General features: G+C 43.8%; 2 protein-coding genes across 5 annotated transcripts in view; one reads left to right on the top strand and one right to left on the bottom strand.

The window, feature by feature from the left end:
• The window catches only part of LOC109905828 (oligodendrocyte-myelin glycoprotein), a 12649-nt gene extending 2688 nt beyond the window's left edge, over positions 1–9961 (top strand). For 2 of the 4 annotated variants that reach the window (XM_020503458.2, XM_031791048.1), the window contains exons 2-5: positions 1–4999; positions 6537–6602; positions 6698–6907; positions 6998–9961. The exon at positions 1–4999 is cut by the window's left edge. In XM_020503458.2, the coding sequence (XP_020359047.1) occupies positions 6547–6602; positions 6698–6907; positions 6998–7988 (1257 nt within the window). In that variant the 5' untranslated portion in view covers positions 1–4999; positions 6537–6546 and the 3' untranslated portion in view covers positions 7989–9961. Of the gene's footprint in view, positions 5000–6536; positions 6603–6697; positions 6908–6997 lie in introns of those variants that run through there. The other 2 variants (XM_020503457.2, XM_020503456.2) reach the window with 1 other exon arrangement.
• Positions 1–18214, bottom strand: part of LOC116353712 (neurofibromin) — a 100100-nt gene that overhangs the window by 52504 nt on the left and 29382 nt on the right. The gene's annotated exons all lie outside the window — the stretch shown is intronic.

Here is an 18214-nt window from a genome sequence, read left to right as displayed (position 1 = left end):
TATAGCCAGTTTGATTGTCAAAACCGAGCCAAACCATTTCTCTATTTACCGGTAGAACTTTGACAGTGGCCACAATTATGTGATTTTTAACACAAGATCCCTGTGGTCTTTCTGTAGTAGTAAGACATCCAAATGTACACTGAGAAAGCTTTCCCAAATGTTTTGATTCAAGTCAGATCCATATTCATTCAGCCTGACCAATCTGTAGCAGTGAGATTGATTTGATGCTACAACAATTGCTTTTTCTCCTGTGTACTTTTTGGAGGAAAACACAGTGACGTAAGGGCCTAAACATCAGCATCATACCCAGTGGTGAGATAATTCAGAGAAGGATGCACTGCTGAAGTAATGTAATTCTGTGTGAGCGCAAGTGAACATTTCCAGTCACAGCAACAACATTTTTTTATTTTTTATTAACATCGACCCAGGCTGAGACATTCATTGGGCAAAATGGTGAGAGAGGAAGTTCTAAAAGGAAATGAAACGAAGGGGTGAATTATATAATTAAACTGAGAAACGATAGATAGAAAGGGATAAAATGAATGTGAAAATTAGAGAAAGAGTGAGCAGGGAGTTAAGTCTCTCAGTGGGGCTGGCCCGACACTGTTAGTGAGTGCGTTACTGCAGTGTTGCAGTCACTCCTAGCGTATTTCAGAGCTGTACATCAGTACACTAACCGTAGAGAGAGCGGACAGGCCACAGAGACAGAAAGAGGGAAATGTCAGACCCACAAATAGCGCCTCAATGTCTCATCTGAAGAGAAACCACAGAAACAATAAGATGGGACACGGAAAGCAACAACCACACACAATTATTTCCATCTACACATATTCTTAACTGTTGACAAATGAGAGTTGTGAAATGCTCATTGTTCATCAATCATGTATTTATGCAGTAAATCCGCTGACATGCAATAAACCCTCCGATGTTAAACACTGGTTTGTGTACTACATCAGCGTCATACAGCGAGGCAGACGACAGGCTCATTTGTTTAGGCCAGGCTATATTTCACTACTGCGTGGTGATTGAGAGAGCATCATCCGCCTACACCACAAGCCCTGCTGACCAGATGGCAGCCACGGCACCTGCTTTATCCCTCCCTATAAAGAACGTTGCCTGAAAGATACAGCCGTCATAAATCCAAAACCCTCTCTGCCTTCCCTTCCCTCTCTCCACTACTCTAATTCACAACTCATTCCAGACACATTCTCCAGCTGAGTACTAAAAGGGAAATGTTTCTATTGAAAAATGATTGCAGAACTCCCTGTGTTGATACTGCGGCAGATATGAACGAAAGGTGAGAGAGGTTGAGGGAGAAAGCAGCATGAGAAGTAGCTAAACTTGGGTAAGACAGACTATTTTCAGTCCTGTTTCACTCTTACTGTTTTCACATCTGCAGTTCCAGATCTGACATAGATTGAGTTGGTGGTTTGAAAACTATCATATCAATCTTTCTACAGAATCCATGCCATGTTCATCTCAACACAGGTCTATTCGTTCTACTATCATGACAAGCTATTGTAAGAGTATGATTTTTAGTATGACTACAAATCAGACTTTTATCAGTCCTTCCTTATCATTCTAAAACAATTGCATGTGCTGTGACTACAGTTGGTTTTCACACAAGTAGGTTGCAAGGTGGGAAACCTTTTGTTAACACCTTTTCACTCGTGCAAACACATGTGGTTTGTGTATCAATTCTCTTGATGCTTCAACTTATTAACAATCCTGTCAACATGACAGAATTATAGCAATCAGTTCTTAGTCAATTTCAGAGAATGCATTTTTTAAATCTAATGACCTGAGGCGAATAGCACACATTAGTTTCGCATCACAAACTCTCACAGCTTATTGGTTGAACTCCCGAAACTAACACAGATGATTGGTGTTGCCATGCAGAGTTTCACACTTTTGACTGGTCTGGTGTTACTGTGCTAGCACCAGGCACTGCACTATGGAGGGACTTTTGTACTAGGTTGCATTTGCAGATACTTTTTCTGTAGAATTGTGATTACTGCCAGCAATTCATTCTGGCTCGTCGCTGAATGATGTTGCCAGCAGTAGCAGGGCAGCTTGCTTCGGCTGAAGTGCAGAATTAAATATTCACTGCTTGCATACGGCTAGTTGCAGAACAGAGCAGTTATGTGGTGCTAAGTTCTGAGTGCCTAGCACAATAAGCATGATGTTGTGTGATTGTGTGTGTGTGTGTGTGTGTGTATTTCCATGAGAGAAGCCCCAAACCTATGTTTTATTGGCCAGACACAATCTGCCAAACTATGACTCCTTCTCAGAGAGAGAGAGAGGAGAGGGAAAGAGGATAGGAGAGAAAGGAGAGGGAGAGTGGAAAGAGGATAGGAGAGAGAAAGGAGAGGGAGAGTGGAAAGAGGATAGGAGAGAGAAAGGAGAGGGAGAGTGGAAAGAGGATAGGAGAGAGAAAGGAGAGGGAGAGTGGAAAGAGGATAGGAGAGAGAAAGGAGAGGGAGAGTGGAAAGAGGATAGGAGAGAGAAAGGAGAGGGAGAGTGGAAAGAGGATAGGAGAGAGAAAGGAGAGGGAGAGTGGAAAGAGGATAGGAGAGAGAAAGCAGTAGACAGGACCACATAACTACTTTCAAATCAAAGTCCTCTAAAACCAAACAGGGTACGGACATGTGAGCATAGAGATTCATTCATGAAATGCGGTTTTCAAAACATCATTACAATCACCCCCCAGCAATACAGACCCACTTAAAACAAGGATTGTATTAACATGGCCGCAGCAACGTTGGCCGTAAAACAAAGCCACTAGTCATAGAACACCTATTCATGGATCAGCACATTTGCAAAAAGCTGTTCTTATTGCAGACTGCCAGGGTGCTTCCTGAAGGCAGCTGAAATGGAGGAAGACCAGGAGGATGGTGAGACAAACTGTACTGTTAATACACAAACAGTGTTAATTTGCTGCTGAGAGCGGTGGAGGCAGCCAGTCGTTGTAGGTGCCAATTGTGATGTGAGATAGCGCTGCCATCAGGGGGCAGTGTGTGTGTGTGTGTGTGTGTGTTATGCATCCCATAAGCGTTCAGCCAGAACAATGTCACCCTGCCAGATCTGTACAGTACTAAAGGGAATTCAGGGGAACTGTGTGTGTGTTAAAACACTGTGAGCATGAGTACAAAATGCTGTGAGAGCAAGAGAGAGCGAGCGAGAGAGAGCGCGAGAGTGAAGGGGAAATGGAACATACTGTGACTATGAGAATGTGAAAGTTGAACACACGAGGCACTAATGTCCAATGAACAGCTCACATTAGAATGCGTTAGCGTGTTTGTATGTACACTGAACAAAAATATAAATGCAACATGCAAAATACCCCAGAAATATTCCATAAGAACAAAATGCTTATTTCTCTCAAATTTTGTGCAGAAATTTGTTTACATCTCTGTTAGTGAGCATTTATCTCTTGTCAAGATAATGACGTAGGCAGTGACATCACTTCTGGTTTAATAAAATAACATGGGACCTTTTCTTTGATGCAGAACTTACTCAGAAACATGTGTGCTATGTTCCTGAATGTCAACTTCTGTCTGCAACTGCACTAATAAAGGTTTTTTAATGATTTAATTAAAGATATTGTCATAATGCTAATTTCACCAATGAGCCAATGATTGACAAGTACCAAGGAACGAACACTAACAGGGTGAGCGGTTTGCTGATGTCAACGTTGTGATCAGAGTATCCCATGGTGGTGGTGGGGTTATGGTATGGGCAGGCATAAGCTATGGACAAGGAACACAATTGTATTTTATCGGTGGCAATTTGAATGCACAGAGATACCGTGAGGAGATCCTGAGGCCCATTGTCGTGCCATTCATCCGCCGCCATCACCTCATGTTTCAGCATGATAATGCACGGCCCCAATTCGCAAGGATCTGACAAGTATCCATTCCTCCCTGGCCTGCATACTCACCAGTCATGTCACTCATTGAACATGTTGGGATGCTCTGCATGTCACAGTTACAGCAACGTCATACAGCCATTAAAGAGTGTGACAACATTCCACAGACCACAATTAACAGCCTGATCAACTCTGTGAAGGAGATGTGTCGCATGGCATGAGGCAAATTGTGGTCACACCAGATACTGACTGGTTTTCTGATCCACACTCCTACCTTTTTTTAAGGTATCTGTGACCAACAGATGGATATCTGTATTCCCAGTCATGTGAAATACATAGATTAGGGCCTAATTAATTTATTTCAAATTGACTGGTTTCCTAATATGAACTAACTCAGTAAAATCTTTGAAATTGTTGTTTATATTTTTGTTCAGTATACTGTATGTGTATAAAAAAGAGAGAAAGAGGGGAAGGGATAATGGAGAAATAATTGCTTTTATCAAGTGAGCGGGATCCTGATTCTGAAAAGATTGGAGTCAGCACAGTCTCCGCACCCCCTGCTCTCCCCCGTCTCATCATCAGCAGAGGGGGCAGGCACTGTGCTGCAATCCTCCTCTCTCTCTCCTTCAGACCGCTCTTTCCCTGAGTGCATTAGGAGCCTGCAGAGGAGCGGTGGAGGATGACTGGCGCTATCAGGGGCACCCTGCTCTGGCATGCTTGGAGGATGCCACAAACCAGGAGAGGATTTTGAGACGGAGCGAGAGAGCCTGTCAACCACTGGCCAACGCCAACACAGCACGAGAGAGAGAGAGACAGCGAGAGGAGGGAGGGGTCCACCTTTACCAGAGTAGGAAGAAGAGCAAGGGAGAAAAAATTAAGTGAGAGAGGAAGAATGTGAAAGAAAGGAAAAATACCCCAAAAGAAAGCCAGCGCAAAAAACTGAGAGCCAAAAAAGAAAATGGTGCATGAATAATAAGGGCAACTTAACACCCTCCAGATTTGACTTGACAATCACTCTCTCCAGCCAGCTGCTCTGAAAAAAAGAGGGGGGAGCAAGTGAGAGGGCTGGCCGAGGGAAGGAGAGAGGACGAAAAGAGCAAGATGACGGAGTGAAGCGATGGACAGGATCAGGTGAGTGACTAATGGCATGGAGAGAAAAACAGTAGGAGACGGGTGTACATGCTAACACATGTGCACAAGACTGGACACACACACACACACACACACAGTGCTTCACAAAGCAGTGATGTATTTGATTCTGTACCACACTAGCTCAGTGGACTGCAGCAGGGTGATTTGTCTATGTCAGTCTATGGCTTCTCATTAAATCTCTCCAACGGTGCTGAAATCTCCATTAGATAGTACAGCTATTTATGGAGCAATGCAGTATGCCATAACCTGATGAAGTTTCTAGAGCACTCAGCTTACTATGTAATGCTAAAAAAAGCCACACTGATGTGTTTCTTAATACAACCACACACACACACACACCCCAGATACTCAGTCATTTGTGCCAGAGGACAGGGTGAGAGAGGACAGGACACAATCATGTGTGTGTGCGTGTGTGTGTGGGATCGAGAGTGTGTGTGCCACTCTAAAGGAATTCACCCGGCTTTCACTGCAGTATTTCTAAGCTCCTACCCGCTGGCAAGGCTTCAAGCTTGCCGGCACACAGACTGACTGGGGCCCTTGTAAACCACAACACAGCTATTAGATAGTAGTTTCCAAAACTCGGTTCTGTGGACTTCAAGGGATGCCCGTTTCGTTTTTTACCCTAGTACTACACAACTGATTCAAATAATCAAAGCTTGAGGATTAGTTGATTATTTGAATCAGCTGTGTTGTGCTAAGGCAAAAACCAAAACGTGCTCCTCTTGGGGTCCTGAGGACAGAGTTTGGGAAACCCTCAAGCAGGACTGTTAGCATATGGCCGGGCATTATAATGTTATGTCAGAGGGGTGTCAATGACGTGAATGGGAACTATATGGAGGAGAGGGGATGAAGGGGAGAGGGCTCTGGGTATAGTGAGGTTCAATCTACCCAGTTAGTTGTATAGTTACATTATGTGCTTGAAGTATGATAGATGGTTCACAGTCATGACTTTCTTACAGGCTGTATGCAGAACCAGTGTGGAGTGTTTTACTGCTGTCTCCTGGTGTTTATTACTGCCCCTCTCCCATCTGTGAGGCTGTTGCTATGCATCAAAGGCTATCTCAAAACAGCAGTAGCTCCAGACAAGGCTCTTATATCATTTCTACAGAGATTCCATTGTGGGGAAACTAGGCAGTTTATGAATAAGGGTGATACTGTAGCTAATACTCCGCCAACTAAAGTAGTCTAGCAATCTGTTGGAATACTAGCAGATACACATTGGCTTCCCGTCATTGCGCTATTGCTAAATAGCTAAATGGCTCTCGAAACTACTGCAACGCTAACTTTCTTCATACTGGACATAGAGGCATAAACATGGTTTCCACTAGTTCATCTGACTCGAGGGAAGTGGATAAAGGGCCCAATTGCCAAAATCCCAAAGTATCCCTTTAAGCTCCTGGTAAATGCAGCTTGGAAAAGAATACAAGGATTGGACTTAAATGAGCTATTGCTAATCAATATGCAAATGCTAATGGGGTCGGAAGCTAATTTAACTGTCAGTATTATTATTCTGCAGATGTGTGTGAATGAGTGATGGTCTTGACGAAGATCCATACAGGATCAAAACTGTGTCCTTCCATTTGTGAGTATATAAATTGTGGAGAAAATAAGTGTTGCAGATCTATGTCCTTGGGTACAGTCCAGTGTCTCCTCTCACTGTGTCTCTCCCTCTCTAAGAGCCCTCATTATGCTCCCCCACGCCCCGTTGGCCTGCCTCTTCCTGCTCCTCCTGTTGGGGGTGCTGGGGGGGATGGTCCTGTCCATCTGCCCCGCCGTGTGCTCCTGCAGCCGGGGCCACCGTGTGGTGGACTGCTCCTCACGACACCTCTCACAGCTGCCCCCAGGCCTGCAGCACAACATCCACTTCCTCAACCTCTCACACAACAGGTAGGAAGACACTTCTTCCTTCTCATCATACTAGTCTTCGGCAGGTTGGGTCCTAACTTCTAAAATGAGAACTCCCCTCTCTCCCAACAGCCTTTGTGGTCTGGACGACCAGCTCAGCCACTACGCCCACCTGCGTACCCTGGACCTGTCCTATAACCTCCTGGGTCGCTTCCCCTCCGGACTGCCCAGAGCCCTCTGGGACATCCGGGCCGCTGGCAACCAGCTCCGAGCCCTGGACAAGAACGACACGGCCTACCATTGGAACCTGCGGGTACTGGACCTATCAGCCAACGAGCTGGAGAGGGTGGTCTTCATCAACAACACCCTACCCAGCCTACACGCCCTAAACTTGAGTCACAACCGGTTCTGGACCGTGCCCACCAACATGCCTCATAATCTGGAGATGGTTGATTTGGCACACAACTACCTAGTTCAGATCCTCCTGGGATCATTGGACCGGCTGCCCAGGCTGAGGAGGTTCTACCTGCATGCTAATCGCTTCTCCTGGGTGCCGGAGGGGGTATTTGACCGGTTGGAGGGGCTCGAGTTCTTGACACTTGGGGATAACCCTTGGGCTTGTGAAGAGGAGGAGAACATCACACGGCTCTTGCTCTGGGCCAAACAAACCCGTGCCGCAGTGTTGGGCTGCCCCTGCTACACTAGGCCAACATGTGGGCAAGCCCATCTGGCCACTCCAGGAGGGGAGTGGCACTTTACGTCCTACACAGAGCCTCCGCTGGGGGCTGATGCCAGAGAGCTGGGCCGTGGAGGCCTCACACCGGATAGAGCTGCAGTCGTCACTTCTGGGTACTTGGCTAAGTCTGCGTTGTTGGAGCCTGGGACGCATGGAGATAGAGGGTCTGCCAACAGCTCGGGGGATCAGACATTGTTTGTGTTCATCTCCACCCCCTTGCACGGCCTCTCCACACGCACAAGCACTACAGGGCAGCCGCACTCTGCCGCCAAGAAGAAAAACACAGGAAGCACACAGAACAGAAGCCACGGAGTCCACACACCAATCCTGTATTCTGTAGTCACCTGGAACCTTCTAGTCACGGTGACTGCCTTCAAAGCCTTCTAAACCCACCCGTTGTCAGTACTAGAGTCAAGTCTTTTGGAGAGGGCTAACCCTATGTACGTATGACCCAGAATGTAAAAGGGAGAGGTTTGTTATTGTTTTCATTTTAAAGAACAACTTTCAACTGTTACTGCCTAAATGTGTATCCTCTCTCATCTTCCAACCATTTGACCACCATCTACAGAGTGATGTTGTGCTGTATGGCTATATCTTTCAAACTTGTATACAAATAATATCTAGGCAAATGTATACACATACAGTGCATTTGGAAAGTATTCAGACCCCTTCCCTTTTTACACATTTTGTTACGTTTCAGCCTTATTATAAAAATGTATTAAATATATATTTTTCCTCATCAATCTACACAAAATACCCCATAATGACAAAGCAAAAACAGGTTTTTAGAAAAACAGAAATACCTTATTTACATAAGTTTTCAGACCCTTGGCTATGAGAATGGAAATTGAGCTCAGGTGCATCCTGTTTCCATTGATTGACCTGGAGACTGGAATCTTACTGGGGTCAATTCAATTGATTGGACTATATAAGGTTGATCCAGATCAGTTGACAGTGCAAACTGAGCAATCGGGGGAGAAGGGCTTTGGTCAGGGAGGTGACCAAGAACCTGATGATCACTTTGACAGACCTCTAGAGATCCTCTGTAGAGGTGGGATAACCTTCCAGAAGAACAACAATCTCTGAAGCACTCGACCAAATCAGGCCTTTATGGTAGAGTGGCCAGACGGAAGCAACTCCTCAGTAAAAAAGGGACATGAAAGCCCGCTGGGAGTTTACCATAAAGCACCTAAGGGACTCTTAGACCATGAGAAACAAGGTTCTCTGGTCTGATGGAACTAAGATTTTGTCACGTCTGGAGGCAACCTGGCACCATCCCTACTGAACATGGTGGTGAAAGCATCATGCTGTGGGGATGTTTTTCAGTAGCAGGAGACGAGTCAGGATCGAGGGAAAGATGGAGCAAAGTAAAGAGAGATCCCTGATGAAAACCTGCTCCAGAGCACTCAGGACCTCAGACTGGGGGGGGGGGGGTGGAAGGAACCTAACCGTACAGTCAAGACAACGAAGGAGTGGCTTCGGGACAAGTCTCTAGATGTCCTCAAGTGGCCCGGCCAGAGCCCGGATTTGAACCAGATTAAACATGTCAGAGACCTGAAAACAGATGTGCAGCAACACTCCCCATCCAACCTGACAGAGATTGAGAGGATCTGCAGAGAAGAATCGGGAAAAAAACTCCCCAAATACAGGTGTGCCAAGCTTGTACCGTCAAACCCAAGAAGACTCTAGGCTGTAATCGCTACCAAAGATGCTTCAACAAAGTACTGAGTAAAGGCTCTGAATAATTATGTAAATGTGAGATACACAAACCTGTTTTTGCTTGCCTTGTCATTATGGGGTAGTGTGAGTAGAATGATGAAACAATTTAATACATTTTAGAATAAGGCTGTAAACTAACTAAATGTGTAAAAAGTAAAAGGGGTCTGAATACATATCGAATGCTTTGTACATGACTAATAATACTCTATCGGTGCGGAAACATGAATGCTCTACTCTATGTAGTCTATACTGCTTGTCCGTTCTGATGACAGATACTGCGTTTTCTGGTTACTATGATATAAAGAAAAGGAAAACATTTAGAACGCATTTAATGTACGTGTTGTTTGAAAGAGTCAGTGTATGATGTGAGAAATAATCTTTAAACCTTGGCATCATCTTAGAGGGCCTGCAAGTTCTTAAAGTGGAATTGACAGATAATCTACTTTGCAGATATGAAACAGACAATCATAATGCCATTCAAAAATATACAATTCTTATTTTATTCAACAAAACCAACTTTATAACTAGCTTTGAAAATAGGTTCTATTTGACTCAATTCCATGACGATGAGTAAAGGCTTTGTTGGTAGAATAGACGGATGCAGTTCAATGCATGATTAATACAGCTAATTCTCTAATACATTTCTTGGTAGTCCAACAAATATTGCTATCAAGTTGTAAATCACACCTGGCCTGGTACATTGTTTGCTGCCTCCAGCCCAGCGGGATGCACCGTTTCAGTTTCAATGACTCAATATTTTAGACAAATGTACAGACGATTGTAACTCAGGCTGGGAACAGCTAGAGATGCAGGTGTCATTTGGATAGCTTGCAAGAAATGTTTATCACTTTGCTAGCTAGCTATGCTAAACTTGAACAACTGTTTTCCACAGTTAGCATATATCCTAGTTGTCAATCAAATGTATTTGGCATCGATCATGAAGATCAAATGGGAGGGCAGGCAGGCAAGTTCCCAAGGGTTGGGACAAGCATGCATTGGCAGGTAATCTGCAGAAGGACGAGCAGGCTACTATTCCCCATTGCTTATCAGTGCAAATTTGACGGCCAACTACTAAACAAGTTGAAGGGTTTATCTACTCTTCCCTTGTTACATTTTTAGCTCATCTTGCTTTTGCTAACCTTAGTTGTTGATCTTGTTGATGTGCATAGGCAACTGAGGGAGATCAGGCCTACCTGTTGTTTGATCAATAGGACTCTAAAGTTCCCAAATGTAAGAGGACTCCTGTGGAACACAATATATACAGAATTATGTGGACACCCCTTGAAATGAGTGGATTTGGCTATTTCAGCCACACCCATTTCTGACAGGTGTATAAAACTGAGCACACAGCCATGCAATCTCCATAGTCAAACATTGGAAGTAGAATGGCCTTACTGAAGAGCTCAAACGTTCAACCTGGCTTTGTCACAGGAGGCCAGTTCATCAAATTTCTGCCTTGCTAGAGCTGCTCCGGTCATCTGCAAGTGATGTTATTGTGAAGAGGAAATTTCAAGGAGCAACAACATCTCAGTCGCAAAGTGGTAGGTCACACAAGCTCACAGAACAGGACTGCCGAGCTCTGAAGCGTGAAGCCCGTAACAATTCTCTGTCCTTGATTGCAACACTCACTACCGAGTTCCAAACTGCCTGTGGAAGCAACGTCAGCACAAGAACTGTTCACCAGGAGCTTCATGAAATGGGTTTCCATGGCCAAGCAGCCACACACAAGCCTAAGATCAGCATGCGCAATGCCAAGTGTCGGCTGGAATGGTGTAAAGCTCGCCGCCATTGGACTCTGAAGCAATGAAAACGCAGTCTCTGGAGTGATGTATCAGGCTTCACCATCTAGCAGTCCGACTGATGAATCTGGGTTTGGCGGATGCCAGGAGAACGCTACCTGCCGCAATGCATAGTGCCAACTGTACAGTTTGGTGTAGGAGGAATAATGGTCTGGGGCTATTTTTCATGGTTCGGGCTTGGCCCCTTACGATTCGATCACACCGACAGCATCATTGCATTTTTGGTAAACCAGAAGTACATTCACTTCCAGTAGAACGCTGCGTGTGCCTTGCAGCATTGTGTTGCAGAGGCAGTTGCAGCGTGTTCTGTGTGGTGCATACGTTGGATTTATCGAACGCATGCGTCAAACTGTATGCATATACGGCTTGACAGAAATGGTAGCAGAAGGTGAATGTGGAACATTTGTTGCACACATATCCAGATAATCTGCATACTATTTTGCGCAATGACACTATCGGTGTGATCAGGGCATTAGTTCCAGTGAAAACAAATCTTAACGCTACAGCATATAATGCCATTCTAGATGATTCTGTACTACCAAATTTGTTGCAAAGGTTTGGTGAAGGCCTTTTACTGTTTCAGCATTACAATGCCCCTGTGCAAAAAGCGAGGTCCATATAAACTCAGCAAAAAAAGAAACGTCCCCTGACCGTCAATTGCGTTTATTTTCAGCAAACTTAACATGTGTAAATATTTGTATGGACATAATTCAACAACTGAGACGTAAACTGAACAAGTTCCACAGAAATGTGACGAACAGAAAGTAACAGTCAGTATCTGGTGTGGCCACCAGCTGCATTAACCTCTCTGGGATATGTGGGACGGTTGCGTCCCACCCTCGCCAACACCCAGTGAAAGTGCAGGGCGCCAAATTCAAAACAAAAATCTCATAATTTAAATTCCTCAAGCATTCAAGTATTTTACACAATTTTAAAGATAAAATTCTCGTTAACCCAGCCACAGTGTCTGATTTCAAAAAGGCTTTACAGCGAAAGCACCACAAACGATTATGTTAGGTCATCACCAACTCACAGAAAAACACAGCCATTTTTCCAGCCAAAGAGATGAGTCACAAAAAGCACAAATAGAGATACAATTAATCACTAACCTTTGAGGATCGTCATCAGATGACACTCATAGGACTTCATGTTACACAATACATGTATGTTTTGTTCGATAAAGTGCATATTGATATCAAAAAATCTCATTTTACATTAGCGCGTTAGGTTCAGTAGTTCTAAAACATGCAGTGATTATGCAGAGAGCCACATCAATTTACAGAAATACTCATCATAAATGTTAATGAAAATACAAGTGTTATACATGGAATTAGAGATATACTTCTCCTTAATGCAACCGCTGTGTCAGATTTCAAAAAAACTTTACAGAAAAAGCACACCATGCAATAATCTGAGTACAGCGTTCAGACAACAGACCAGCCAAAAAGATATCTGCCATATTGTGTAGTCAACATTAGTCAGAAATAGCATTATACATATTCACTTACCTTTGATGATCTTCATCAGAATGTACTCCCAGGAATCCCAGTTCCACAATAAATGTTTGATTTGTTCAACAAAGTTCATAATTTATATCCAAATAGCTTCTTTTGTTAGGGCTTTTAGTAAACAAATTGAGGCTGCAGGTCCAGCCGAAAGTCTGCCGAAAAACTCTAAAAGTTCCATTACAGCCCGTAGAAACTTGTCAAACTAAGTATAGAATCAGTGTAGAATGTTCCAACCGGAGAATTCCTATGTCTGTAGAAAAGCAATGGAACGAGAGCTAACTCTCTCGTGACCTCGCGTCACCAGCCTGTGGCACTCTGCCAGACACCTGGCTCAATCCATTCTCATTCAGACCTCCTTCACAGTAGAAGCCTCAAACAAAGTTCTAAAGACTGTTGACATTCAGTGGAAGCCTTAGGAAATGTAATATGACCCTAACTAGCACTGTATATTGGAATGGCAAAGAGGTGAAAAACTACAAACCTCAGATTTCCCACTTCCTGGTTGGATTTTTCTCAGGTTTTCGCCTGTCATATGAGTTCTGTTATACTCACAGATTCAATTCAATCAGTTTTAGAAACTTCAGGGTTTTCTTTCCAATACTACTAATAATATGCATATATTAGCATCTGGGACAGAGTAGCAGGCAGTTTACTCTGGGCACCGTATTCATCCAAGCTACTCAATACTGCCCCTCTGTCACCAAGAAGTTAAGTACTGCAGTGCATCTCCTCCTCATGGACTGCACCAGATTTGCCAGTTCTTGCTGTGAGATGTTACCCCACTCTTCCAAGGCAGATGCAGAACACTGACATTCATGTCTTGCAGTGAATCACACACAGAGCAAGCAGTATGGCTGGTGGCATTGCTATGCTGGAGGGTCATGTCAGGATGAGCCTGCAGGAAGGGTACCACATGAGGGAGGAGGATGTCTTCCCTGTAATGCACAGCGTTGAGATTGCCTGCAATGATAACAAGCTCAATCCGATGATGCTGTGACACACCGCCCCAGACCATGACGGACCCTCCACCTCGATCCCGCCTCAGAGTACAGGCCTTGGTGTAATGCTCATTCCTTCGACAATAAACGAGAATCCGACCATCACCCCTGGTGAGACAAAACTGCGACTCACCAGTGAAGAGCACTTTTTGCCAGTCCTGTCTGGTCCAGCGACGGTGGGTTTGTGCCCATAGGCGACGTTGTTGCCTACAAGCTCTCAGTCCAGCCTCTCTCAGGCTATTGCGGACAGTCTGAGCACTGATGGAGTGATTGTGCGTTCCTGGTGTAACTCGGGCAGCTGTAGTTGCCATCCTGTACCTGTCCCGTAGGTGATGTAACAACACATGCACAGTATTATAACACGTGGTCTGCCACTGTGAGGACGATCAGCTGTCTGGCCTGTAGCACTGTCTTAGGCATCTCACAGTACGGACATTGTAATTTATTGCCCTGGCCACATCTGCAGTCCTCATGTGTCCTTGCAGCATGCCTAAGGCACGTTCACGCAGATGAGCAGGGACACTGGGCATCTTTCTTTTGGTGTTTTTCAGAGTCAGTAGAAAGGCCTCTTTAGTGTCCTAAGTTTCCATAACTGTGACCTTAATTGCCTACCATCTGTAAGCTGTTAGTGTCTTAACGACCGTCCAACAGGTGCATGTTAATTAATTGTTTATGATTCATAGAACAAGCATAGGAAACAGTGGTTAAACCCTTTACAATGAAGATCTGTGAAGTTATTTGGATTTTTACGAACTATCTTTGAAAGACCGGGTCCTGAAAAAGGGATGTTTCTTTTTTGCCGAGTTTAGAAATGGTTTGTCAAGATCCGTGTGGAAGAACTTGACTGGCCAGTCTAGATCCCTGAACTCAACCCAATCAAATACCTTAGGGACGAATTAGAACGCCGACTGCGAGCCTGGCCTAATCGCCCAACCTCACCGTGGCTCAATGGAAACATGTCCCCGCAGCAATGTCCCAACATCTAGTGGAAAGCCTTTCCAGAAGAATGGAGGCTGTTACAGCAGCAACTCCAAATTAACACCCATGATTTTAGAATGAGATGTTCGACGAACAGGTGCCCACATAATTTGTGTCATGTAGTGTATTTACATATTAGCATTAATTCAAATCAGGTGTATTTTGTGACTTTTGGCTTTATAATGTTCTAATGTTGAGCTGTTGCTACTGCCTGTAAACACACAATCCAGTGTGTTTACAGGCAATATGATGGCAGGCCCATGTGCCAAACGCTCAGCTGCTTTCCCATTTTATATTGGTATAGAATTTTCACAATGCCTTACTCTACGTCATTCCCAAACATTTTATTAATGTTTGAAAACGCAAAAATGACCATATCGAAGTGCTTGCTTGTCATAAAAAGTGAAAAAAAAAGGCGTCATATTTTTCCTATGGGTGTATATGAATACATTAACAAGATTTAATGTTGCTAAAATGATGTCAGTTCCACTTTAAGCCCCTAATGCATGCGCGTACACACGTACACACGTACACACACACACACACACACACACAAAACCCGGTTTGGCCAGAAAGTGACTCCCTTCCTACCACACACCTTACAGGCATTTGGAAAGTATTCAGACCCATTCCCTTTTTCCACATTTTGTTACGTTACAGCCTTTACTCAGTACCTTGTTGAAACACCTTTGGCACCGATTACAGCCTTGAGTACTCTTTGGTATGATGCTACAAGCTTGGCACACCTGTATTTGGAGAGTTTCTCCCAATCTTCTCTGCAGATCCTCTCTAGCTGTCAGGTTGGGTGGAGAGCGTCGCTGCACAGCTGTTTTCAGGTCTCGCCAGAGATGTTTAGATCGGGATCAAGTCCGGGCTCTGGCTGAGCCACTCGTGGACATTCACAGACTTGTCCCAAAGCCACTCCTGCGTTGTCTTGGCTGTGTGCTTAAGGTCATTGTCCTGTAGGAAGGTGAACCTTCGCCCCAGTCTGAGGTCCTGAGTGCTCTGGGACAGGTTTTCATCAAGGATCTCTCTGTACTTTGTGCAGTTCATCTTTCTTAACCGCTCTGCGCACGGAACCCGCTAGCGGGCTGAAATTCCACAACATACGGTGATCGCTACATAAATAGTCATATTAAACATTCATGAAAATACAAGTGTCTCACATGTATCAAAAGCCTAGAATCTTGCTAATCCAACTGTGTTGTTAGATTCAAAAAAGGATTTACTGCGAAATAATACGATGCGATTATCTGAGCATAGAGCCCCATAAAAAAACAACTATTTCAACCAGCACAGGCGCAACAAAATCAAACTGCAATAAAATAAATTGTTTACCTTTGACGATATTTGTCTGTTTGCAATTCCAATGCTCATTGTTACACAATGAATGATCTTTTGTTTGATAAAATCCGTTTTTATATCCTAACACGAAACATTTTGTGAACCGCTTGTGTAGTGAATTCCGTCTCATTCCTTTTTGACGACACATTCCAGTTAAATCACCCACACAGAACGTGACTTTTCCAGTCATGTTTGGTTTCACTGCAATCAACTGGTTTGTTTGTAAAACAATCAAACCTGATGGGCCATTTCGCGGGACGTATTGACTGAAAGAAACCGATTTGAAGACAACAAGTAATGACATCATTGTGCACCAATGATTTGCCCGTCTTTTAACCCAATGACCACTGATCGTCTTGAAAGCTAGCTGGGTAGATAGCCAATGAGCTGAGTTAAACGGCAATACGCCTTGTTTATGTGTTGCAAGACCAACCCATGTGTAGTAAGCTCCAGCGTAAAGAGAGTCATGCGCTATTGAATTTTCATACCGGAAGGAGAAACACATATTGCGCATTGCATTGTTTTGTGAACGCGCAGATTCAGCTGTTTATATATATCAATCATTATGGCGACTAAGTCAAGTCTAGATATACAGATGAACACACAACTTTAGAATAAATTGATTGGGAAGGTGAGACGGATTGTTGGAGGACACTTCATTTAGCGATTGTGGAGGAATATTTTTTGAAAGGGAGAAGACATCGTTTTGGACTGGTAAGTTCTTATCATGCTAATGCCCTTGCTTGAAATGAATAATATAAAATATTAGTTGTGATTTTTATTTTATTTTAGAAGCAATATATAAATATTTAATGTCATGAAATGTGAGATGCGTGTCTGCCGCCCCAACCCACATGAAATCACATCAATGGCCAAAGTGAAATGGAGACAGTAGATACAGCTGGTCTGTTGTAATATAATAAAGACAGTAGATCTAGCTGGTCTGTCATAATATAATAGAGACAGTAGATCTAGCAGGTAATAATAATATATTCAACCTTCAACTCTCTATATATATCTGTTTATTATACCTGTTGATACAGGGCTCATTTGTGAAACTATTCTAACTGAACATTTTCTTTCACAGTGACTCCGAATGAGAGTCTTATCCGGTGTCCTGTGTGAATGTAAGTATGCTCTCTCTAATTCTCTCTTTCTCTCTCTCGGAGGACCTGAGTCCTAGGACCATGCATCAGGACTACCTGGCATGATGACACCTTGCTGTCCCCAGTCCACCTGGCCTTGCCGCTGTTCCAGTTTAAACTGTTCTGCCTGCGGCTATGGAACCCTAAACTGTTCATTTTTACTCTTGAGGTGCTGTCCTGTTGCACCCTCTACAACCACTGTGATCTCCACCCGGCACAGCCAGAAGAGGACTGGCCACCCCTCATAGCCTGGTTCATAGCCCCTCATAGAGGACTGAGGGTCTTCGAAATATTGAAAGTGTGTAAATAGTTACCCATGTTATTTTGTAAATGTATGTATAAATATATTTAAAAAAAATTATCAATAATTATTTCCCCCCCCATTTTTTTCATTTATTCTTCTCAATTTTTCTTTGGGGGGGGGGGGGGTGTTAGAATACCATTTTGGTATTTTGTTTATAGTTATTTGTTTCAAAATGTATACCTTCACCAATTTGGCCACTTGGGTACATTTGGGCTACTTGTGTGGGACACCTGGGTGACTTCATGATAAATGTCATGTAGCACACTCCTTTTGGAAGTTATCATTCTGAAACTTTGCACAAGTACTGTTGCCCTCTTATATTTTTCACTGAAATTGTCCCCATCATCCTATCTGAATGTTTGTTTTATCTTGTTCATTTTTTTTTTTTTCATTGTTTTATCTAAACCAGATCTATTGTGTGTTATTCTCCTACATTCAATTCACATTTACAAACTTCAGAGTGTTTTCTTTCAAATGGTACCAAGAATATGCATATCCTTGGTTCTGTGCCTGAGCTACAGGCTGTTAGATTTGGGTATGTCTTCAGGCGGAAATTGCACAAAGTAGGGGGGGGGGGGGCTGCAAGAGGTTATTAAGGCCTGATTGTTAGAGTGCTACAGAGATGGTTGTTCTTCTGGAAGGTTCTCCCATCTCCACAGAGAAACTCTGGAGCTCTGTCCGAGTTACCATCGGGTTCTTGGTCACCTCCCTGACCAAAGCCCTTCTCCCACGATTGCTCAGTTTGGCCAGGCGGCCAGCTCTAGGAAGAGTCTTGGTGGTTCCAAACTTCTTCCATTTTATGAATGATGGATGCCACT

This window comes from Oncorhynchus kisutch, linkage group LG15 (assembly GCF_002021735.2).
Source record: "Oncorhynchus kisutch isolate 150728-3 linkage group LG15, Okis_V2, whole genome shotgun sequence".
NCBI classification, from domain to species: Eukaryota; Metazoa; Chordata; class Actinopteri; order Salmoniformes; family Salmonidae; genus Oncorhynchus; species Oncorhynchus kisutch.
Note: the sequence above shows the minus strand (reverse complement) of the source record. Positions and strands in the feature narration are given on the sequence as shown.